Source organism: Marmota monax, unplaced genomic scaffold (assembly GCF_021218885.2).
Source record: "Marmota monax isolate L192 unplaced genomic scaffold, Marmota_monax_Labrador192_F-V1.1 WCK01_AAM20220418_F8-fsc00074, whole genome shotgun sequence".
Lineage (NCBI taxonomy): Eukaryota > Metazoa > Chordata > Mammalia > Rodentia > Sciuridae > Marmota > Marmota monax.
In genome coordinates, this window is record NW_026694232.1 from 8982379 (window position 1) to 9006688 (window position 24310).

The 24310-nt window shown below is 38.3% G+C and overlaps 1 protein-coding gene and 1 long non-coding RNA gene across 7 annotated transcripts in view; one reads left to right on the top strand and one right to left on the bottom strand.

Annotated features, from left to right (window-relative positions):
* Positions 1-1507: 1507 nt before the first annotated feature.
* LOC131425027 (uncharacterized) lies at positions 1508-19689 on the bottom strand. 2 transcript variants are annotated; one of them, XR_009228822.1, is made up of 3 exons: positions 19554-19689; positions 10397-10512; positions 1508-3765 (listed from the first exon to the last, which is right to left on the bottom strand). It is a non-coding gene; the product is annotated as an uncharacterized LOC131425027 (long non-coding RNA). The 2 variants fall into 2 exon arrangements; XR_009228823.1 differs by having other exon boundaries at positions 1508-7912; positions 10397-19689.
* A 148-nt stretch (positions 19690-19837) lies between these two features.
* Atp11b (ATPase phospholipid transporting 11B (putative)) overlaps positions 19838-24310 on the top strand; it is a 114817-nt gene continuing 110344 nt past the window's right edge. For 3 of the 5 annotated variants that reach the window (XM_046466842.2, XM_046466841.2, XM_058586208.1), the window contains exon 1: positions 19838-20104. In XM_046466842.2, the coding sequence (XP_046322798.1) occupies positions 20078-20104 (27 nt within the window). In that variant the 5' untranslated portion in view covers positions 19838-20077. The remainder of the gene's footprint in view (positions 20105-24310) is intronic. The other 2 variants (XM_046466843.2, XM_046466840.2) reach the window with 2 other exon arrangements.

The window sequence follows — 24310 nt, forward strand, 5'->3', positions numbered from 1 at the left end:
AGATCAAGGTGCTGGCAGATTCAGTCTTTGGTGGGATCACTCTCTACTTCATAAACAGTGTTTTCTCTGTCTTCACATAGGAGAGAGGACATGCAAGACCCTTCAGGCCTCTTTTATGGAGGCACTAACCCCATTTGTGAGGGTTCTGCCCTCCTGATTTAATCACCTCTTCAAAGGTCTCACCATCACATTAAAAATGAATTTTAGAGGGACACAAACATTCACACCATGGCATTCTGGATTGGGAATTTACTCCAAATAAAAAAACATTATTAGCCTCTACACATTCCTACTTGGATAAAAAAAATGGGGTACATACAATTTAAAAAACTTAAAAACCTATTCTTCTGAAAAATCAACATATTTAGCAAATATTAACTCACTAGATTTTGGGGGTGGGTACTGGAGATTGAACTCAGGGGCACTTGACCACTGAGTCACATCCTCAGCCCCCCCCCCCCTTTTTTAAGAGACAGGGTCACACTGAGTTGTTCAGCACCTCGAGTTTGCTGAGGCTGGCTTTGAATTTGCCATCCCTGCACGCCCCCCTCAGTTTCATGAGCCACTGGGATTACAGATGTGTGCCACACAGCACCAAGCTCACTGGATTTCTTGAAAATGGGAGGAATAGGGGTAATGTTTTGGGTGAGGAAGTTTCCCTGGGGGTTGGAATATATAATGACATTCCCTCCCATTTGGATTTTCCACCAGAAAACACAGTGGCTTTAATAACTAATCCTATAGTCATCCTGATAAACATAAATGGACTGACTTTCCAAGCCTAATCAGGGCTTTGGCAGAATCCAGATCAGCAAACCAGAGGAGTAGGAGGTTCTGGAGGAAACGAGAGTAGCTAGCACAAACTGGTACCAGCTTAAATCTCATATGCTAGCCAGGTTCTCAATGCCAAGCTACTAGTTTGACTTTAGTTGATTTAAAACTAACAGAGTTTTGCTTCTCCATTTTGAACAATTGCTGGCTTTACCACTTTTCTTTACCCATGTGGACACAATCAGTGACAGAATACCCAGGTGACTGATTTTACAAGACTTTTTTTTTTTTTTAAGCTCCCATGGATTTTACTTCTAGAAAATTTAATCAATTGTTTTTCCTAGTATATAATGGACTTTTCTTCTTTTAAATGGTACCTCAGTGCCCAATTAAGTAATAAGTATACTAATTAAAATAACAATGATAGTGTAGAATTAACTTTTGAAAACTAATGAATTTATCAAAGGGTTATGCATTAGGAAACCTTAATTTTAAAACTAGCCTGTTACTGATGTAGTCTACATCTATATCCCTATTTCCCTATTTCTTCCATTTCTGAAACCAATGTAAAATTAGAAATATCAAAGTAAGAAGTATGGGCTGGGGTTGTGGCTCAGAGGTAGAGTGCTTGCCTGGTATACGTGAGGCTCTGGGTTCAATCCTCAACACCAATAAAATAAAATAAAATGAAGTGCCGTAGTCTGGCTGGGCACAAAATCACGAGCCACCACACAGCTTGTAGATTCAAACAGCAACTCTTTATTCCCGAACTCACACCAGCCGTCTACAATCACGTTCTGGGGAAATCCACGTTCTCTGCCCAAATCCACCCCCACTGGGCTTCTGTCTCCCAAAAAATACTGTCTGAATCCCGTGAGAACTCAAGGGGAACTCAGGCAGCAGGATACGCCCTATTCCCAGCAGGAATAACCTTAAACCTGGAACCACCCTAAACCCGGATTGTCCTAAATCGGGAACACCCTAAACCCGGATCCGCCCTGGTCCTTGAGCAAGGTCACCTTAGATGCAATGTCACTGCAAAATGTCCTATTTCCACGAGTCCTTCCACTAAGCAACATGGGGTACACTGGCAAGGAAATTGTCATACCTACTTGGCTAATGGCTCCCAGCAATGAAGACATTCTGTCCACCTATACCTAAGAAATATATATTTTTTAGAAAAGAGTAAGAAGTAGCTAAAAGCTCAGTAATCACTCTTATAAAAAGTACATGGGAGGAAATACATCGAATAAAGAGGTATCCTGAAGACTGGGAAATGATATCATCATCTGGTCAAAAGGGTCAAAATCAACAGAGATGAACAAAGTTATCTTAAAGAAACAAAATAGACTACCACCTAACTGACATATTGAAGATAAGAATGGTAGATATCTGATCAGTCACAGAAACAGGGAAAAAGAGATTCAAAGCCCAGTTAACTGTTATCTCAAAGAAACGAACCCATCTAGTTTCTGCAAATATCTGGTCTACTTTGTGGTAATCCTTGGAGCAGAAATGCATGTACTTGGCTCTATTAACATGATGGCATTAAATACAACACTTGCATAAATACCTCCTCTTCTTCTAGGTATCTTCTGAAAGTTGGGCTTATTTTGGTTTGTGTTCAGTGAGAATAAGAGGAAGAGAAATTAAACAATAGGCTTTCTAACTCCTGGGAAGTTTTCTTTCTCACTGTAAATTAATAAAATAGATTTCTGATTTCATGTCAGTTTGTTAGGAAATTTGCTAAATTGAATATCCTGTTTGATAAACTTCAAAATATGGTGAAACAGGTTTTCTAATCCTGCCTGGACAGGCCTCTATGAAGCAGTGATTTCTCTAAGTCTTCTCTAAGTAATCTCTTCACTGACAAATGTCAAGCAGAACTTTTCCATTTCAAAATTAGCACATTCTTACTAGTGGGCAGAATGCACACCAGGTCCCATTTCAGCTACAGTATGTGAACATAATGGTGGGTGCAGAGATGACATCCAGAAGTTAACCATCTGTTCCCAAGGTGATGTAGCCCTCCCTTTCCCCCTCTCCCTTGAACTATGGTCATGAAAAATACAGCTCCTAATACACAGTAGGTACTTAATAAATGTGTTGAAGTGTTGGCTGCACTTGTAAAAACATGATGGCCTTCCATGAGCAGGGGAGAGGCCCCTCACCATTCTGACAGTATCTTCCTGACTACTATTAAATGACTCCACCATTCAGTTTCAGAGAGTGGATTTAAGGAGAACAGAACTTCTCAAAACTTGGGTAACTTTTTTTTGTTGTTTTGAAGACAATTCCCGGGTTCCTAGGAAAAAATAAATAAAGATAACTGAAAATAAATAAAGATAACACAAGCCTCCTGGGCTTAGGTTCTCTAAGGTACTTTGTGGAGATTCAGCCCTCCCCTTCCAAGTTTCTTCCACCTTCCGTCAGGGCCTCAGGGGATTCTCACACTGCTAGCTCCAGTCCTCAGCAACCACAAGAGCTCCTGCTTTCACTGCTCCCTAATTTTCTTTTTTAATATTTATTTTTTAGTTATAGGTAGACATAATACCTTTATTTCAGTTTTATGTGGTGCTAAGGATTGAACCCAGGGCCTCACGTGTGCTAGGCAAGCACCGTACCACTGAGCTACAACCCCAGCCCACTGCTCCCTAATTTTGATCCCTTTGAGCAGAAAGACAACGAAAAAGTCAAGCTTTGGTCTTGTTCTTACAGCTCTCGGAGCTCAGATCTTCCTTCATCCACCTTTAACCTGTGGAAAGGTAATGCAGGGGCAGGCTGTATCTCTTCCTAAATGTTACTGAAAGTCCCAGGATTAAACATCATCAGAGAACTGTGTGGTCACAACCTTGGGGCCCCAGGTGTTGCTCAGGGCCCAGGAGAGACACCAGGTAATCTCATCCCTGCTGCTGCTTTGGGGTAAGGTTGCTTGGTGCTGCTGCTGGCTGACTCTTCTGCTGGTCCCAGAAGTCTTAGACATATCCATGCCCACTGCAAATTCAAATGAGCCAGTAAGTGAAAGGCTATAAGAATAAAACAAACTTTGAGTTTCTCCCATTATACCTTCACAGCATGGAACATTTCTGTGACCCTAGATGTTGGGGTCCTCCCCAATACACAACACCAAACACTTCTCCAGTGTATTCTCCAGTAGATACCAGCTGGCTATCCTCTAATTCAATTCAATTTTGACACTATCTGCCTGGAAATAGAGGAAGACCCCATAGGTTGAGGGTTCAGTCCCAGAAGACTGCCAAGCACCTCAGACTCCAATCATAAGCATAGATTATGGCCTGTTTTTCTGACCAACTAGTTGCAAATCAGGGTTCCCATGGTACTCTCCTTGGGTCCAATCTATTTGCCAGTGTGGCAATCTACTTGCCTATGATAGGGGAACATACTTTCATTTATGGGTTTATTATTAGGGATAGTAAAAAGGAAACAGATAAACAGAGGGAAGTGATGCCTAAGGCAAGATATGGGAGAAGGGGCCTAGAGCTTCCATGCCATCTCTAGAAATATCACCTTCTGGGACCTCCATTGTTCAGCTATCAGAAAGCCCTCAGAACTCAGTTCTTTCCTCTTTTTTTTTTTCAAGGACATCTCATTAAGTAAGCTGATTGATCAAATCATTAACTATTGGTTTATCAATTCAACCCTCAGCCCTTTTCCCCTCCCCTAGGTTAGGTGGAGGTACTGTAAGCTCCAACCTTCTAATTGCAAGGTTTGTGCCCCTGGCAAACAGCCCCCATCCTGAGGCTAAGGAGGAAACTCCAGCCACCAGTCATCTGATTAGCACACAAAAGATATGTGTCACTTTGGAGATTCTAGATATATAAAGATATTTGTCGAGAAATGAAGGACAAACCTTCATTTATGATATTTCATAATATTATAGCAAGAAATACACATATGCTGCCCAGAGAAAGATCCAGTATGCCTTTGGTTGTCATGCTAGGCCTCCATTAAGACATGTTAGCCCTGTCCCTAATGTCAGATAGGCCAACCTTGGAGAGGTCTTATAATTTCTGCACTCCATACATCACCTACACATAAAACCTATCATTTCTTTCACCATACCTGAAGTATTTCTGCATCCCTTGTCAAATTTTTCTGCTTTGGCAGATAGATGTGGTATATCCAGTTCTCAGAGCACTGATGCAATTTGCTAAATAAAAATGTGCTTTGTAGACAGCAGACTTTTTGATTCACCTGTTGGTCTAACTGCCTTTAAAAAATATACAACACATGCTAATAGAATTAGAATTTTCTCTGATACTAAGGATGGAGTTATATAAGTGACTTGGACATTATGGATCTTCATAATGTCCATATGAAGGCTAGGTTTTTTTATTTTTGCACTGGGTTTTTTATTAACAATGGAAAGAAAGAAAAGGTAGATAAGAGAGAAGAAGCGAAATATAATGCTAAGGGGTTTCAGCCTATGATACTTGGATTTGGGATATTAAAATTATATAAAAGTAAATAAAGTTTAAAAGTATATAAAAATGTTAAGTTTGTAATTTACCATTTTTGGTGTGTTTAATCATTTGTCTGAATAGGGGGCATCATCCAAAAAGGGATGAATAGGGGCTGTGATTGTAGCTCAGTAGTGGAGCACTTGCCTAGCTCATATGAGGCACTGGGTTCTTTCCTCAGAACCACATAAAAATATATAAATAAAATAAATGTATAAAAATACAATAACATTTTAAAATGTTTTTAAAAGGGATGAATAAAGAAGGTAATTTCTACCTATGGAGACATTTTTGCAAAATACAACATGGGCTAAATTAGTAAATACAGGATGCTGGTGGAATAATGCAAAGTATCCATTATCAACCTAGTACTTGCATGCTCATTATTATGGCTGAGAACCTAATGAAAAACATAATTAAATTTAAAATTCATTGTACAAGTAGTCAGAGTAGATAGCTATCCATGTTGGGGCCTGGGAAGTCAACACTAATCACCGGCTGGTTTTCTCTATTTTTTAGTCCACTATACTAGTTAAGAGCAAGGATTTTGCCAGGCGATGTGGTTTATGCCTGTAATCCCAACAGCTTGGGAGGCTGAGACAGGAGGATCACAAGTTCAAAGCAGTTTCAGCAAAAGGGAGATGCTAAGCAACTCAGTGAGACCCTATCTCTAAATAAAATCCAAAATAGGGCTGGGGATGTGGCTCAGGGTTGAGTACCTCTGAGTTCAATTCCTGGTACTTCTCCACCCCCACCCCCCAAAAAAAGAGCAAGGATTTTAACTTGAGAGAGACCTAGGTTTGAGTCCTGGATCTGACACTTTCTAGGTGGGCAATCTTGGGCAAACTGATGAACTTTTACATATTTATATGAGTTTTCCCTCCTGCAGAACAGTAATGATAGTATCTACATCTTTGCTAATAACCACAATATTTAACTACTGGAACAGCTTGGGTACCAACACATCAGAACGAAGTCTGGCTGCTAGAGCAGAGGTCACAGAGGGTCTCTGCCATGCCATTGTTAATCCTCTAGTTTCAGGATTTGGGGAGGACAAGATGGAGAGATCCCCAGGAGAAAAGATGGGAAATTGGAGAAAAAAGGTACAAAGGACACTTGGGGAGCTTGGGACATCAGCTCTTCACTACCACAATAAAAGTACTTCAGTGTTTTAACAACCACTTTGGCCATATGGTAGATAGAAACTGTGCCATCCTCAGGTTACAAAGAAGGTTAATTAAGACAATGTATTAAGTTCAGGGATTAGGGCCTAGTAAGTGTTCAATAAATAGTAGGTATTATTGTTATTAATTCTGTTGTTATTTAATGTCTGGTATGTAGATTAAATTGGCAGTAGTGGATTAAAGACCAATGAAGGCCAAGTACATATTTGCATTGTTATAGCTTTTCTAACTACTAAAATGATTGCCACATTCATATTATGAGAGTAAATGACATCATGGGAAATAATATGAAAAACCAGTAAATAATTTTAAGGAAAATCAAGAGTAACTCCTATAAAACACCTAGTAATATGGGAATATACCTAGTTTGCCATACAGTGCAAAAGAAAATTAAATTCACAAATGTAATTGCATCTGACAAATTATTGGCATAAACCCAGGAATGGCACAATAAAAAGAAATTGACAAAAATGATAAAATCAATTTTAGCATCCTCAAAGCAATTTGAACCTTAATTAACTGCTACTGATAATTTGAAATGCGATGGAACATTTTTACATTTCTGGGAGTACACATTAGAGATGAATATCTTCAGGTAAATTAGCAAGCAAATAAGAATTTTTCCTTATGAAATACATCAGCTCAAATCTGAGTCTTCTGAAAGCTCTGTAATACTATACAACTTAATAATTTCACATACTATCATTATAGAGCCTAAAATGAAGTGGCTATTTTAAAATCTTCTACTTATTTTTTTAAACATTCAAAATAGGATAATGTAATGGATTTGGGGTTTGTGGGTTGAGCCTCAATTGTTTCTTGGCACTCAATATTAAATCAATTAAGCACCAAATTACTATGTCATCTTGCCATGACCTGAAAGTCTCCAGTGAACATTTAGTGGTTTAGTGGTTTGGAAAATGTTGCTGAGATGAAGTGAAACAATAAGTTTACTGACAACTAAAATCAACAGTATTTTCTTCTTAAGCACTTTCTTTCAGATAAAATGGAAAAGGTCAACTTATCTTTTTTTTTTTTTATTCCATAAGGTAAAACAACCTTTACCGCTGTTAAAAGGGAGGTATATTTGAGAGTTTCAACCAACTAAGGAAGTGCACAGACAGAACTGAGGGTCTTACTTTCAGACTCAAATATATTTTTCCACGTTCTGATGGTAGGCACAAGCTAATTTGCATTACCAATTAATCAATATTGTACCACAAGTTCTGTTGTAGCTTCAAAGGGATTTTTTTCCACTCAAGTAAGTCTAAGAAAATAGAAGTTGCTATTCACATAAACTGTTTGAACAGAAAAAATTTAAAATTGTACTTACAGTAATCAGATTGTGCACTATTATTAAACATACAGTGTGCATTTGTAATTTTCTGGCTTCTGTTGATTTATGAGCTTTCAAAAGACTCAGTCTGAATGATGAAATAAAGACAATTGCTTGCAGGGGAGAAAGGTTGAAACCAACTGGGGATACAGAGAGAAAAGACAGCTAAGGACAAGATATTAAGGATCTGCTCTCATCCACAAAGATGATATTTTATGGAGAGAGACATAAAGAATACAAACTTTGAGATCCTCACACTGTATATTCTCAAAAGATGTCTTTTATTCCTTATTCCACAATTATTTTACAGAGAACTGTAAAGACTCTGAGACTCTGATGTGACTATGAACTGGTCTTAAATAAGAAGAGATTCTTTCTGGTAATAGATTAGCATACCTTCTAGGATGTTCCCCATTTATTGTTATAAATTTATTTATTATTATATACAATAATTTGTTATAAAAATTTCTATATTAGCCATAAGAATGTATAGTGTTTGATTATTACATCATAAACTGTAGCATTCGGTAAATAGCACAATTTAATCAAGCTTACTTCAAAAAATATTTTTAGTTGTAGATGGACCCAATACCTTTATTTAGTTTTTCAATGTGGCTGAGATGAAGTGAAACAATAAGTTTACTGACAACTAAAATCAACAGTATTTTCTTCTTAAGCGCTTTCCAAACCACTAAGCCACTAAACCACTAAATGTACCTCACATGTGCTAGGCAGGCACTCTATCACTGAGCCACAACCCCAGCCCAATTAAGCATACTTTTATTCTAACCTTTAATCAACATAAATTTGAGTCAGATGAGGAAAAAAGGGATTAAAGAGCAGACTGTAATTTATTTACTCACCTTCTATATAGAGGATGATATCATTAATTATTATTAATAATAATAATATTAAATAAAATAGGATCAACATAAAAATTAATAATACTCATCAGAGTTATTTTACAATAGGTGACTGACAGCAACAAATGCTCTCCTTTGAAGAATACAAGTACTTTCTGTCAGTGGTGCACCTCTGGTCTTTGATTCAAAGGGCAGGGAGAGGTTGGGAACTCAGTTCCCAGGAAAGGGCAAGAAAAGGGAGGGAAATCCAAGAGGAAATCTCCAGGTTTCAACTGGAGACAGATTCCATCCATACGTTCTAAAAAAATCCATGAGAACTGTAAAGACTCTGAGATTCTGATGTGACCATGAACTAGCCTTAAATAAAAAGAGATTCTTTCTGGTATAGGATATTGAGGAGCAAAGAGCAGGCTTAGGGGCTAGTAATGAAGTATTCATTTTAGGGAAGTATTATGGTTTGATTATATGGTGTCCCCCAAAAGCAGAGGAGACAATGTATGCTTGTTAACAGGCAAAATGATTAGATTGTGAGAGCTGTGATCTAATCAGTAGATTAATTCATTTGATGGGTTAACGCTGAATGGATTACTGGGTAGTAAATGTTGGCAGGTGGGGCATGGCTGGACAAAGTAGGTCACTGTGGGTGTTCGATTGGTGATTATATCTTGTTCCTCTGGCTCCTCTCTCTCTCCATCTCCCCTTCTCTCTCTCTCTTTCTTTTTCCTGTCTAGCTACAATGAGGCCAGCAGCTTTCCTTTGCTGTGTGCTTCTGCTATGATGTTCTATTTCATCTTGGGCCCAGAGCAATGGAGCTGGCCGACCATGGACTGAACCTCTGAAACTGTTAACTCAAAATAAATGTTTCCTCTTCTAAGTTGTTCTGGTCTGGTATTTTGGTCACACCAATGAAAACCTAACTAACACAGGAAGTTAGTAGGGACAGTATTGAAGCTACAAACTAAGTATTGTACCAGAGTTTAAACAGCAACTTGATAAAACAAAACAGATGGAGCTAAAAATAAAAATGATGGCGGCAACATAAAAACTGGCATGTTTCCCAAAGTACTAATTAGTTAATTAATTAGTAAGGAAACTTGCATCTTCTCATTTGACATATTAAAACAACCCAATAAAGTAAAAGTAAAATGTCATTTGGAATCCTAATGCAACCTCACACCCAGTGGAACTAAATCCTATTAATTAGCTTTCATACACATTATTGAATTGTTCAAGGCTAAATGATGTTTGCATTTTTCTGTACAGGTACATAGATTTAAAAAAACATAAAATAGTACTGAGAAAAAAGTATCTGTGTGTAAGTCTGTAAAATTGTTCAGCTTTCTTAATATGATTGAGGATTTTTCATCCTTTTTTCACAATACTGTATCTAACAGTAACTTTTTCTTCTTATAATGATCATCCTTAGCCATCATAATATGAGTGAGTTGACTTTCTGGTCATGCTAGTGATTCCACTAAGTTAGATGTTCTCTCATTGCATTTGAGGACTAGAAGTGCAATCTACAGTCATGAGACAGAGATTTTCCTCTGTGCAAAACTAACAATCACGTCTTGGGGTTAAGCCTTCAACTTTACCTTTATTAATATCTCTGAATAAAAAAATCCAAGTGTGCTAAGTAATAAAACATGCACACATCACTTCCTCTTGACACAAGCACACACATTCACGGGCATAAATGTATGCACACATACATTCACAGAGACATCACACTCCTGTTTTGTGGATACAATGAGTAATCACCTTTTCACAACAGGATGTTTCTTCATGCAAGATCACTGGGTGTTGTCTATGCTGATTAGCAAGAAGCATTATTCCATCCCCCAAAGTTACCATGTCTTAGGTGAATATTTGAGGACCTGGTCAGGAAACAAATACATCTTAAGGTGAAGGTGTCAGAACTAAGAATATCTAAACTTTATCTTACAGACTTTCTTTATTCTATAAAAACTGTACTTTCCTACATAGTTCAAATACAGTCCTTCTGAATACTTTTGTCTATATTTTTATTGTACTCTGGGGTAGTACCTTTGATCTGGAACTATAAGCTACTTCTTTTTTTAATATATTTTAAACTGGCACATAAAAATAAAAGTTATAGATATGAATGGAATATCATATAATGTTTCAGTACATGTACATACATAGTGTAATGTTTAAATCAGGTTAGACATATCTATTTCCTCACATCATTTCTTTATAGTGAACATTTTAAACATTTAAAATCTTTTCTTTTAGCTTTTTGAAATGTATGGTACATAATTATTAACTATATTCCTCCTACCAGGCAATAGCACCCCAGAATTTGTTGCTCCTTACTGTAACTTAGTACCCACTGATCTTGAACTGTCAATTTCTTGAGGGCAAGGCCTATGGGACTATTCACCTGGGTACCAGGCACAATGACTGACATGTGCTAAATGTTCAGCAAATATTTGTTGAATAAATGTGGCAGAAGGGCTGACGGTATAAAGGAGGACTACAGTCTAATATTCTGGACACCAGACTAGGAAAAGGTTTACTATGATTTTATGAATGGATCTTATAAAACTGTCAATAGTAAATATATTACTACATTATTTATTAACTCTAATAATAAATATATACAGATCTACATTGTATTTTAATATAAATTATCTAGAGGAAACTAATTTACCTCACCAGAAATACAATATTAAGTAGAGTGTAAAGACTTTGAATTAATCTTGCACAGGAAAACACCTCATTTCATTTGGTCTTCTCACCTCATTGTTTTCATCTTCTTTTATCCCCTATATTCATAAAAATCCAGTTTATCGTTCTAGAAGATTCCTTGATTTCTCCTCTGGTCACTTAAAAGTTGTTTACTTTTTATAGGATACCAAGTCAAGCAAACACATATTTGTGCTCTTCATGAACTTTACAAACTGATGAAAAGTCCCTGCCGTATGGAAGAGTCTCTTGGGAAAGACAGACATTAAAGAGAGACCACAGTAAACAGTGTCATGATTACCAATGTGCAAAGTACTTGTAGTACAGGGCACTGTGGGAATGTTTAATGGGGGAAAGTACAGAATGACCTGGTTGGAAAATTCAGCACTTGCCTGGGGCACCAGCAAAGCAAGACTCAGAAAGAGGCAGAGAAAGAGTGAGCACAGGACAGCATGTGTGAGGAGACAGAATGAGATCACAGAGTTGAAGAAAATCTAGGAAGAAGTTATTCAAGATACATATACATTTTGTTGTATGCTATCTCAAAAAAATAGATAAATGTTTATTTGTTTCATGCTTTTATTTTTATTTGGTTGGCAGACAGAAGCACAGCCACCAGAATCCTTTAGGTATTTAATGATTATGAATGTTTTAGCTCTGTAAGGAGACCTAACCTCTAAAGGGATAGCTTTAAAGCTAAGATTTAGATGATGAAGAAGGTAAAGAAGAATATAAGAGATTTCCTGGCAAACAGTATGTGCAACACACAAAAAGAAGTATTATGGTTTGATTATATGGTGTGGCCATTCATCTCTTTTTTTCTCCTCCACAGGGAATTACTTCCAAAGGCAGATCCCTCCAGCTCAAGGAAAAGCTGTGGGGCCATGTCAAGAGAAAAACCACTAGCAGGTGGTCACAACAGCATAGACACAGGTTCAGTCTGATTCAGCTTTATCATTGTGACAAAGTTTCAAATACATACTAATGTGCTGGGACCTAGTTAAGTGCCAAGTGTTCCCGAGGGTTTCTTCTGCTCTGGGTCCTCAGGCCCACTGCCAGATCTCAGCTCTCTTCTGTCCAATCTTTCTCTCCCCTAATTCCTAGAGAAATAAGGCTTCTCCTCCTGGTTGCATTCTCTTTCTGCCCAAGTATCCTATCTCACCTAATCACAAACCATTCCAGCTACTATCCTTGGTCTATCTCAAATCTCTTGTTCTCAACCTTCCTGAGCACCAAGGAAACAGTATGCTTTCTTACATGTTATCTGGAGTCACTCAAAACTCTGCCCCAGTACACTCTCACAGTGCTCTCTGCCACCCTTTTGTAGTTATTATCATGACACTCCCCATGTCCTTTGTAGTGGTGAAGTGGCACCCACTTTCTCCACTGAAAAGTCTTTACTGGGCTTCTCCAGAAATCTTCACCTTGTCTGATTTTAGAAGTGTCAGCAAAAGAGTTTCTGCAAAAGAGTTCAATGTAGATAAACTTCCTATTTTTGTGCCGTCCTGTTTACTTGGCCACAGGCCGAGAAGATACCAGCACTCCAGGTGCTGGACACCCCCTTACTAGTTTTTCACAAACATATCCAGTATAGCACTTTGAAGAAATGTGCAAACAAGGTCTCTGGACTTGAACTGGGCTTCACAGAGATGTCTACATTTTTTTTTTTTAAGACAGAGTGTGAGAGAGAGAGAGAGAGAGAGAGAGAGAGAGAGAGAATTTTAATATTTATTTTTTTTTTAGTTTTCAGCGGACACAACATTTTTGTTTGTATGTGGTGCTGAGGATCGAACCCGGGCTGCACACATGCCAGGCGAGCGCGCTACCGCTTGAGCCACATCCCCAGCCAAGATGTCTACATTTTTAAGATAAGAAAGTTATCAACTGGGCTCCATGGTAACAGCTAGCAGGGGGAGAATAGAAAGGGGAGAAGAAGCTCTCCCCTTCTCAGGTATTGTCCTTGAAGGGTGTTGTCCTTGAAGTTCACATAAAAGCAGCTTTTTCTTTCACTGTCCAGAACAGTGAAAGAAAAAGCTGCTTTTATGTGAACTTTTGCAGACTGTGAACTTCTGAGCCCCTCCCCTTACATGCTGGGTATAAAACTCTGGAACTACCTGAACTTGAGGTTCAGGGGATTAATTGATTCCAGAAAAAGCCATGCCTTCTGAACCAGGCTGCAGCCAAATAAAAACTGTTTCCTGCTATCTTCGGTGCCTTGCCTCGTTTGTCCCTACAACAGTGGTAAGCTATTACCAAAGTCAAATATTCAGTCTAGCCCCTGAACAAGTAGCCCTATTCTTCCTGCTTCCCAGTCAGAAGTTTCTTAGAACTAGTACCCCTCGATTCCTAACTTTTAACACATTCTACTTCTTGCAACCCAAAGAAATACAATCCTTTATTTCTCTGTAACTCAGCAGTCTTTACTTGGCTGCAGTCTTTAGTCATTTTATTTTCTTCTATCAGTCTCCTGCTCATAAAATTAACATTTAGAGTCACTTTAAATAGTGAAAGTGTGGGGTGCAATTGTGGTGAAGGAAAAGGAAATCAAATAACCTCCCTCAGAGGAATAGACAAACTCTAGATAGGGCAGATGGGTTGGAGGGGAAGGAAGGGGGCATGGGGTTACTAGTGATGGTGGAATGTAATAATCATTATTATCCAAAGTACAGGTATGAAGACATGAATTGCCGTGAATATACTTTGATTACAACCAGAAATATGAAAAATTGTGCTCTATATGTGTAATAACAATTGTAATGCATTCTGCTGTCATATATAATTTTTTTAAATGGTAAGAAAAAAAAACCTCCCTCAGATTGTCAAGGGCCCACTCTTACTTTATTTCAAAAATTAATCTTTATGATTTGTAATCATGACTGATTTAGTCTTATATTTTCTTCTATTTCTTCTAGTCCAAAGATTGAAATATATACAGTACAAGATATAAAAGCAGTGGAGTAACCAGCTAAAGGGAAACTAAGAGTAGAAAAAAATAATAAACTGAGATAAAAGTAATTCACAAAATGTGCAGTAAGTTTCTGAATTTTTAAACAAGCAACACAACGACAGGAAGCCTGCATTCAATTACATAATTCAAAATGCCTATTAGATTAGAAAACAAACTAGTTGCTCAAGGGAAGCACAGTTTTTTGTGGTACTGAATTTCTGCAAGTGCTCAGTGCAAGAACACAGTGTGATGAGTGAGCAGTTGTCTCAGCTGTAAAACTGTTGTGGGGGTCCCGCAGCCACTTCTGCAGTCACTGAACTTAGAATGTTTGAGTGATCCTGGACTGCAGTCCAGTAAAAGTAATATTAGGGGGAGCCAAAAGAAGACTAGCCAAAGAGAGAGTTCTAAGGGTTTTTCTTAAATCTGAAAATAAAATTTAGATGGCTTCAAAGAGTGCATAGTTTTCAGGAAATTCTGCATAAATATGACTTCTCACAACTGAGCATGTCTGATCATGCCTAGAAAGCAGAGAGTGGTGGTAGCAACCTAGAGCTATTATTTCAAAAATTTGCACAAGCAGCCATCAGAACTAGGGTTAATGTTTTATAAAAGTTAAGGAAATAGACAAAATATTTGTGGGCTAGGCCAAGATTTTCCTCAGAAAACAATCTTGGATCCATTCTAATACAGATAAGGGCAATGTGACCTCCAAGGTTTTGCCAGTGAACACAACTAAGAATGTTTTTGCCTAGAAAAGCTATGACACAACTGTTAACAAACACCTACCTAATGCAGTTATTTTAATCATCAAAAAAAAAATACCCTCAGAATATCTAACTTTGAGCATGAAAGCTTCTATTGATGGCTTTAAGACAAAGTATTACAAAACTAATGCTTCTAGATGGCTAAATAATTTGCTCTATTATGTAGCATAAGTAACTCAAAGTTGGGTAAGTATTGGAGACTGCCAAAACATAGTAGTTCTGTTTTATGGTTCTGGGGATTGTACAAAAGGGTCCTTTATCACTGAGCTACACCCCCAGTGCTTTTTATTTTTTATTTTGGGGCAAGGTCTCACTAAATTGCTTAGGGTCTTACTAAGTTCACGAGGCTGGCCTTGAAATTTCAATTCTGTCTAGAGTTCCCAAGTCACTGGGATTACAGGTATGAGGCACTATGCCCAACTACATCATAGTTTCTAACAATATGAGTTAACCATTTCAGTTTTGTTATAGCCCACCTGAAGTCATCAATATTTCTGTCAATCCAGGCCATCTGTCTATTTAAGCTTTTTCTCTCAATGTCAAAAATACATATAACTAAATTCATGCATTTTCGATTTGATGGAATGCCACAGATTGCACATCCAAAGGAAATATCAAGTTATTAAAGGGCACCTTAAAAAAATCAGAAACAAGGGAGGTGCAGAACATATTTATGTTTTATATACTTTTTCATCTTTCAAGAAAGAGATCATTTTTATGGATTCTAACTCTCACAGTGGTTTTGCTTTTCAGTTCTGTGTAAGTAACTGAGTTCATGTAACTTAGCACATAACTGATATCTGTTTAAGGAATTTTCAGGGAACTATGCAAATATGTAACATGATTTTGTCCTAATGCAATTCTTCATAAGAGATACTAAAATATATGATGATGTTTAGTTCTAGAAGTTTATTTATTTATTTATTTATTTTCCTTTGCCTGAAGACTGATCTGGTATGGAACTCCTGGGATGCTTTTTAAGTGGAACAGATTTACTATTAGATTTATGATTTTGAAGAAGTAGAAAGTAGCTATTTTTAAAAAAATGAGATAAAGCAGATTTGGGGACCCATCTGATAGCTCCCCTGCTTTAGAAGTAATTAAGGCAACAAACTAGCAAGGCTCAGGGTCCTCCATGCAGATTGACACTGAGTGCCCTTGACTTGAGGATGGAGACCACTGGTCCTATTACATAGTTTGGGATCTAATACAATCATTCAGGATGCTTTGCTCTATATTGCCTTGGTATTCTGGGCCTAGATATTTTTCTCTAACTACTCAGTCATTGGCCTTAATTCATTTAACAAACACTTTAGACACCATGAGTATCAAAATTAATGAGCCAAAAATCCTGTCTTCGATAAACTCACAGTATGCATTTTCCATTAGTGGTTCAAGAAATTCTGATCAAGAAAAATGTCTCTTTGTTTTGTCTGTTATACCTGCGAATGTCTATTACACCAAGCTAGGAGACAGTTTTTTTCCCCGGGAAGGAACGTGTCTCACAAGCAAAACTAGCACAGAATTATATTAACAAGTTTACTCTACAGAATGAATCATATTTGCCATTAATTCAGTGGCTGTCACACAACATTGGTAAATTATTGTCTTTGAGTGTCTGTCACCTCACTTGGAATGGCTTTTAAGTTTCAGGTTTCCTTGACACCATGGCATCATTTCCTATAAAATGCTTTACTTCTGGCCCTTTGCCAGTTCAGCATTTTTCAACTCAATTCTTCACTCTAGCAAGTTTCCTACCTGACCATTTTTGTTTCTGTTTTTCCCCTCATCCTATCTCAAAGCATCAATACTCTGATGAGTATTTCTACCATTTTTCTGGTTAGAAAACTCCAGGAACTGCCAATTTCCTATACTCTTATCACTAGCCAGAAATTCTGTCCCTATTGTGCCTCTCCCTACTTATCCAGCCCCACTTCTTACTATTCCAAATTAGTTATTCTACCTCAAACATCTGCATCCTGACTCAAGTATTTGCTCCTATAGTTCTTCTAGTGAGAAAGCCTCTCTCTCTCCTCCATCCTCCTATTTCAAAAGTTCAGCTCTGTGGCTGGGGATGCAGCTCAGTGGCTGAGTGTCTGCCTAGTTTTGCTCCCCAAGACCACAAAAATACATAAATAATAAACTCAGTCTCTTTTCTTCTGAAGCCTTCTCCAATTGTATTGTCCATATCATTTTTCTAAAATTAGTGATTATCAATATAATAATCACTAATTTCAGAAAATTGATATAAATTAAGGCCTAAAAATATAAATTTTTAGGCCTTAATCCCTTTCTATCTTGAATTGTTAAATGATTCCCCATTCCAAATTCTCTTTCCTACTAGATTATAAACTGCACCCAGAGCAAAGGGCCTAATTTGTCCCCTTCCAGTTTTAGGCAGTTGTTATAAATACATTTGATGCTCAAAACATGTAAGAAATTATTGTGGAATAAATGAGTTATCACTGACTCCAAACACATTTTTTTCTTTCTTTTACAGCTGGCATCTGGCTTCTTAAGTTCTGTATTTTCCTATCACAATGTATTTCGAGCTTTTCCAATAGCAACCAAAGAAATTCCTTTTATATTGTGACTTGACAATGGATACTTGTGCATCCATACACATACACACATAAATAAAACCAAAATTTCACAAAACAATACACATTACTTACATTGGGCAATGTATTCTGATGTTTTCTAATGTTTTATTTTTTAAAACACCCATCATGACACACTAAATGAATTTCACAATCACTAAGGGGTTATAACTATAACATAAATACTCTGCTATTTTATTATGGTCCTGATTAATAATAGATATCCAACTCGTCTTTAAAGAAATGCTTAGAAAGAAATACTGCTTGGACTACTCATTCTGTTCCTTATAGTTGAGCTTCAGTCATGATCTTTACATTATTATTATTATTTGATATAAGGGATTGAACCCAGGGGGGTCTAATCACTGAGCCATCTCCCCAACGCATTTTTATACTTTATTTTGAGACAGGGTCTCACTAAGTTATTTGAGCCCTCACTAAATTGCTGAGGCTAGCTTTGGTCTTGCAATCCTACTGCCTCAGCCTCCTGAGTTACTAGGATTTCAGGCATGTTGCACTGTGCCTGGCTCTTTACATAATTATCTTGAGGTCACTTTCTACCACCTTCCACCATAGCACTTAGAATCATCTCCCCATACACCCCAACTGCTATCTCTCAAAATTTGGGACACAAACAATGATACATAAAATGTCCTCTGGAGGGCTGTTTCTTATCCTGACTATTTTTAGTGGCATATAAATAAAAGTTTCCAGGCCTAATATAATCAAACCACTTACAAATGAATACAAGTAGGATGGTCATCTCTGAGGATGCACTCTGTTGCCTGACAATCCAGAATCTGCTTCGCCAAGTTACTTAACCTGAGTCTTCATTTCTGCATCCACACTATTGGTATAACACTTACTTCAAAGGATTGGTGGGGTTCAAATTAGAGCATGCACATAGAGCTTGATAAAGGTCCTGGAATACAGTACTCTGTGAATGGCAGTAATGTTTTATACATAACAAATAAATACACCTGGAACTTCATTTTAGGGTAATAAAGTAGGTTCAGTCCTAAGAACAAGAGTAACATTACTTTTTCTCTTTAAATATCTTGCTATTTTTTGAAATTGAATGATTTATAATACAGAATTCCACTGCTAGTTGCATAGACCATAAATATCCTGCAATGAAGCTTCTATTTGTAGAGCTGAATAAGCATTATATAATAAGGATTGCCTACTGAAACTAAAAAAATGAGTATACATATGCAATGGCTTGCCTAGTCATGCTAATCTAGATTTAGATTTGTTTTTGCTTGATTTTTTTTTCAAACCATAAACGACCATCTGTTGGTGAAGTGTATTTTCAATCAGTAAGAATACAGCATACAGACGCATAACACAAGAGGTACATGGGGCTGCTTTCGAATAAAGTCAGACCTTCAAAGTGAAAGCCTTGTTCAAGCTGCTTTTATATATCTTACTTTGTCATCCACACACTTAGATTTACCTAGTAAGTCAAGATACTTCTGGGGTGTTTCTGACTGCAGAGTTTTGGCGGTCAAAAGCAAACTACTTCTCCATTGAAATCATTTTTCTCCTAACCTGTCCCATTTAGCACCTCGGAATATCTCGCCCATTCTCCCATACACACTGATGCCGCCTGGACCAGGCACTGGGGAACTGCAACCCTTTTAAACCCACTAGTCCCATCTCAGTTATTTGCTAAAGAGGGAAGAGTTGTGTTGGCAGAGCCTTGGACAATTTAATCGAACCACAACAGGAACCTCTGATGATTAACCTTGATTAACCTTCAGTCACGTACACTCCAGATTGCGCGTGTGTGCTGGCGGACGCGTGGACCCAAGAGGGCAGAGAGCCAGAAACAGACCTGCAACAGGAGGAAGAGACAGCGGAGTGGGCCACTAGCTGCGGACTCAAGACAGACTTACAGAGCGATTTAACCCGAGCCCGAGAAAAGCAGACCGCCGCAGGACGCATACTCGGCGCGGAGAGCCCCGTTCCCCTCCGCGATCGCGTTCGCCCCCGCCCGCACTGCCGACCCCCAGCTCCGAGCCGTGGCGGGGAGCAGCCGGCCCCTAGTGCTCCGCGCACCCCCTTTCGTCACGTCCGGGGGCGGGCCGGAGCGCCGGGGGCGGGGCCGGGCGGGGCCGGAGGGCCGGGCAGGGCGGGGGTGGGGTTGTGGGGGTGCTTCGGGTGACAACGGTCAATAATGAAGGTGGCTGCGGCGAGGTGGCTGGCTCAGCAGAGCCGGGCGGGGGCGGCGCCGGGGCCGCGCCTGTAGGAGCTCCGGGCCGGCGCTGCGGGATGGGGACCCGGCGCGAGGAGTGAGGTGGCTGCGGCGAGCGGAACTTCAGCCCGAGGGGCTCATTTGCTCCCCCTCTGGCTAGTCGGCCTCCACCTGCAGCCCCTGGGCCCCAGCGCCCCGCGGGGCCGCGACGGCGTCGGCGAGGGCATGTGGCGCTGGGTCCGGCAGCAGCTGGTAGGTGTCCCCCGCCCCTCGGGCGCCCGCCCACGCGTGGCCTCTCGGCCCCGGGTGGCGGGACTGGGCCCGCTGCGCGGAGATAGGCCGCGGCGGAGGCGGGCGCGGGGCCCGGCCCGGAGAAGCCCCGCGCTGCCCGGGCCGCAGAGGCTGGCGCTGCGCGGAGGGAGGCAGCCGCTTCCTGCCGGCGCTTCTCCGATACTTCCTCCTTCGCTCGGCTCCTGAGCCATCGCGGTCAGAAGATGAGGGTCTCCAGCGGAGTGGGGGTGCCCCCTGGGGAGACTGCTAGGGCGCCGGACGCGAGGTGGTCTTGGGGAGAGGAAAGGGGCTTGGGTGTCTTGCCTGTAGCAATTTAGAACAGGTTTGGGTGAAGAGCCGGGAAGGACTTGCCTTCAGCCCCCGCTTGGCACCGGGGGTCAAGATTTATTTACTGTTGCGTTGATTGACAAGGAGGAGGATACCTTATCTCCTACCTCTGGACGAAAGAAATTTTTACCCAAGGCCTAAATGAAGGAAAGAGTATTCCAATTCCCCATCTGGTTTCGAGAAAGATGTACAGTAGTTATGAAGAACTAGTTTCCGTCCTACCTTGTCCTCCCCCCACCCCAAGCGAAACTTTTAAACCATACCTTTTTTTTTTTTTTTTTAATCCGATTGTACTTAAGGGGCTGTTTGAACGAAAGGGGTATTTAACTTTCAGTATTACTAGAGCATCTGGAGGAAAAGAAAAAAGAAAGAAAGAAATCTTAGGAAAGGGTGACTTTAGGCATCTAAAAAGCACCACCTTTCCCAGAATTTATTCAGAGAGAAAAATCTTTCCTGTCTTCTGGCAACTGCAGTCCAAAAAATACCCTACTAAGGCAACGGTGACAATTAGGACAGAAATTACTTCAGGCTGAAGAATCTTAATACTTAATACCTTATCTGTGTGATGAGGCTTGCTACTGTTTATTCTAAATCTCACTGATTAAATGCTTCTACATTTCATTGTTTTTGTTTACTAGTTTTAAAGGCAGTGGTAAACCTTAATGAAGCAGAAACTGTTTTTGTGGGACTAAAACATATCGTTTTCCCTGTTCTAGAACAACATTTTTATGTTAAGACTAAGTATGATGTTTTTTAGTCAACCTTCTGTTACATCATTTTCAGTGGGTATCATTCTCAAAAAAAAAAAAAAAAAAAAAAGCTTATAAATAAAACTAAGAACTGCCGCCACTCACTCCCTCATATAAATGTTGGCTCTTTATTTTTAGCGAGCTATAAATTCAGGTACTCCAGATGATATGCTTTATTAGGAAACTAACCTAATGATGTCATTATAATAGCATATTGCTATAATTCTTTGCCTTTGTTGCAGTAAGCTGTAGCACAGTAATTTGACTCTAGTAGTTAATTATTACTGATGTGATCTCTTGCTTTTGATTTGCCAAGTGTTCATGTATATGAGGTTTGATTTAAAATCATTTACCTGATGATGGGTTTGTATGGCAGGAAGATTGTTCTAAAGTGATTCTCTTAATGCTTTTACTAGTAGATTTTTCAGCGTTAGGAATTTTTGTTAGCCTGAAAATAATCCTGGTTTTATAACCATGCTCATCTTTAAGATAGAAAATCTGGTAACATTTGGGAAAAAAATGGCTTCAAATGAAAACAAGTAAAAGGAAGAATCAGAAGTTCTGTGGTTAATTTATAAGGCAGCTGTCTTACTGGAATGGTTAACAAGTTGAACAAGTTGCTGTGCATTTAAAAAAAAAAAAATGCTATCACTGACATTTAGTTGCTCACCTTACTGGTTTTACTTTAAAGTTATCAGATCTTCTAAGTATGTAATCAGACCTGTGCCAGTGTTGGGCTTTGTATCTGTGATTAAGTTTGTGTAGTCACTTAAATTATACATTCAAGGCAGTGAATACACAGAGTAATGAAAGTATATTTTACTATCCCAGTCACAAACAGCTATTCTAGCTATTCAGTAATAACTAGAATTAGTTACTACATCAAGCAAGAATTGTTCAATTCAAAGTCTAGGTTATACTTCCATTAGCTCAATGGGTTGAGTCACCATGTACTTTAGCGTTAGGTTTATTTTAAAGTTTAAAAAATGAAACAAATTTGGGGAAATTAAAAATCACAAGGAGTTATAAGCACACTTTATTCATTATATGAATCCTGATTTTCAGCTACTTATACTGTCTCACTTAAAAAAAATTACAGAAACAACTCCTATGCTCCAGTTACTTCTAAATACAAAATATTTTTAATGTTTGACATCATGGAAAAATCAAAGGTTGATATAAAGTTAGTATTTTCCTTGGGAAAGTAGAGAAGGAAAAGACTTTTTTTAAAAATTCTTTTTTCTTTCTCATTTGTTCTCTCTTTTGGGTTCACAATATTCAAATTATTTTAGGCTAAAAAATTTTCTCACTGTGTCTTTCTGGTAAAGTTTATATTATTCATATAGTATACACATTTTCAGTAGCATAGTGTATAACTCCTCTTACAGTTGACAGGACCTTGATTATAATAATGGCAATACCATTAGCTACCCACTGAATTCTACTATTTAGAGATGTATGGTAGCTATTGACCACATGTGGATATTAAAATTAAGATGTGAATTCATGTAACTATTGGCCACTATATCAGTCAGTTCAGAGCAGAATATTTTCATTATCAGAAAATTCTATTGGGAAGCTCTGATGTAGACTTTTAAATGAAGGTTTTTGTCAACATTTATTTTAGTTGACACATAATATTTCTTTATAGGGGAGTATAATACTGTGTATTCATAATACTTAGTGTGTGTAGGTAGTCTAATGCGCTAAACACTGGAGGTACACATGGAAATCAGTGAGGACCTTACTCTGCTTAGTACCTTACATTTGCTGTACTATAGGCATTGAGTATGTGTTTGCTGAATAAATGATGAACATGTGAATAAAAGAATGAACTCTGTTATTTCTGGGTTTAGACATAAAGTGACAAAATTCAAGATTGACTAGAAGAAAACTAGAAAATAACTAACAATGCAAAAGCACAGTTTAATATGTCATATTAGGATAACTGTTTCTCCATTTTTTTCATAAATGTAGTCCCTTTAGATTTATATTGGAAGGAGCCTGATAAGATTGTTTTTGCTTCACTGGGAAAAATGGGAGCTCTTAAAGAAAACTCCCTCATTTTCTGTTCTTTTGCCCCTCACATTCACCATACTCGTTTATACCTATGTTTAATTCGTCCCTTGTCCACCTGTCACAAAGGAAGGTATGGTCCTTCTCTTCTACAAGTAAGTCATTCCCCTTGTGCTTTTGATCCTATTCTTTCATCTGCTCTCCGTTAATTATCATTAGAATATTTGTTGTTTCTCTTTTCTTTTAACCTGTAAATATGTTCAATCCTCCCTCTGCTATTTTCTTTGCCCTGAACCTATAACTGCCAAAATCTTTTTAGTTAAAAAAAAAAAAAGGTCTGTTCTGAATAACAGTGCCATCTGGTACACTTGCAATGTGGTTAATTCAAATTGAGATCATCTTTAAGTATAAAATAAACATTGGGTTTTAAAAACAGTATGGAAATGTAAAATATCTTGTTATAATTTTATGTTTCCTTTTCTTTTTATAAAATATAGTTACTAGAAAATTTTAAAGTATGTGTCTTGCATGTGTGACTCGTGTTAGATGTTTATTAGTGCTCCTGTATGACATTAAAAGTGAGCTTGTGTTTCTGTATAGCACATTAAGTTGAGTGTTAATCATTCTAAATAAGATAATATTCATGATTAGCCTATTTTTTTGTTTTACCAGAAATGCATATTTCTTTCAAAATATTAAAACTGAACTCTTGATATTTGAACTCATAGGCATGTTAGATTTTATTCTAAGGGATTCTTTGTTTTTTTCCTGAAGTTCTTCTATTATAAAATTTAGTATAACAAACGGGTAATCTTCCTAAGATTTTTATATGGGAAATACTAAGAGATTTATTTCTATGCCAGTAGTTCTGGTTAGAAATACATATATTTGCATTTTAATAATTCTGTGTATGTGGTTGTAATGGAGTCAGTAAACTTTCCCCAGTCTTGCAAATGAGGCATGCATTGAATTTTTGTTGCTTCTTCTTGCTTGGAAATGGCTGTGAGGGAACTGTCTGACTCTTAGGAGATTGCTGGGACACTAAATTTTCATGCTGTGACTAGCTTGCTTAGAA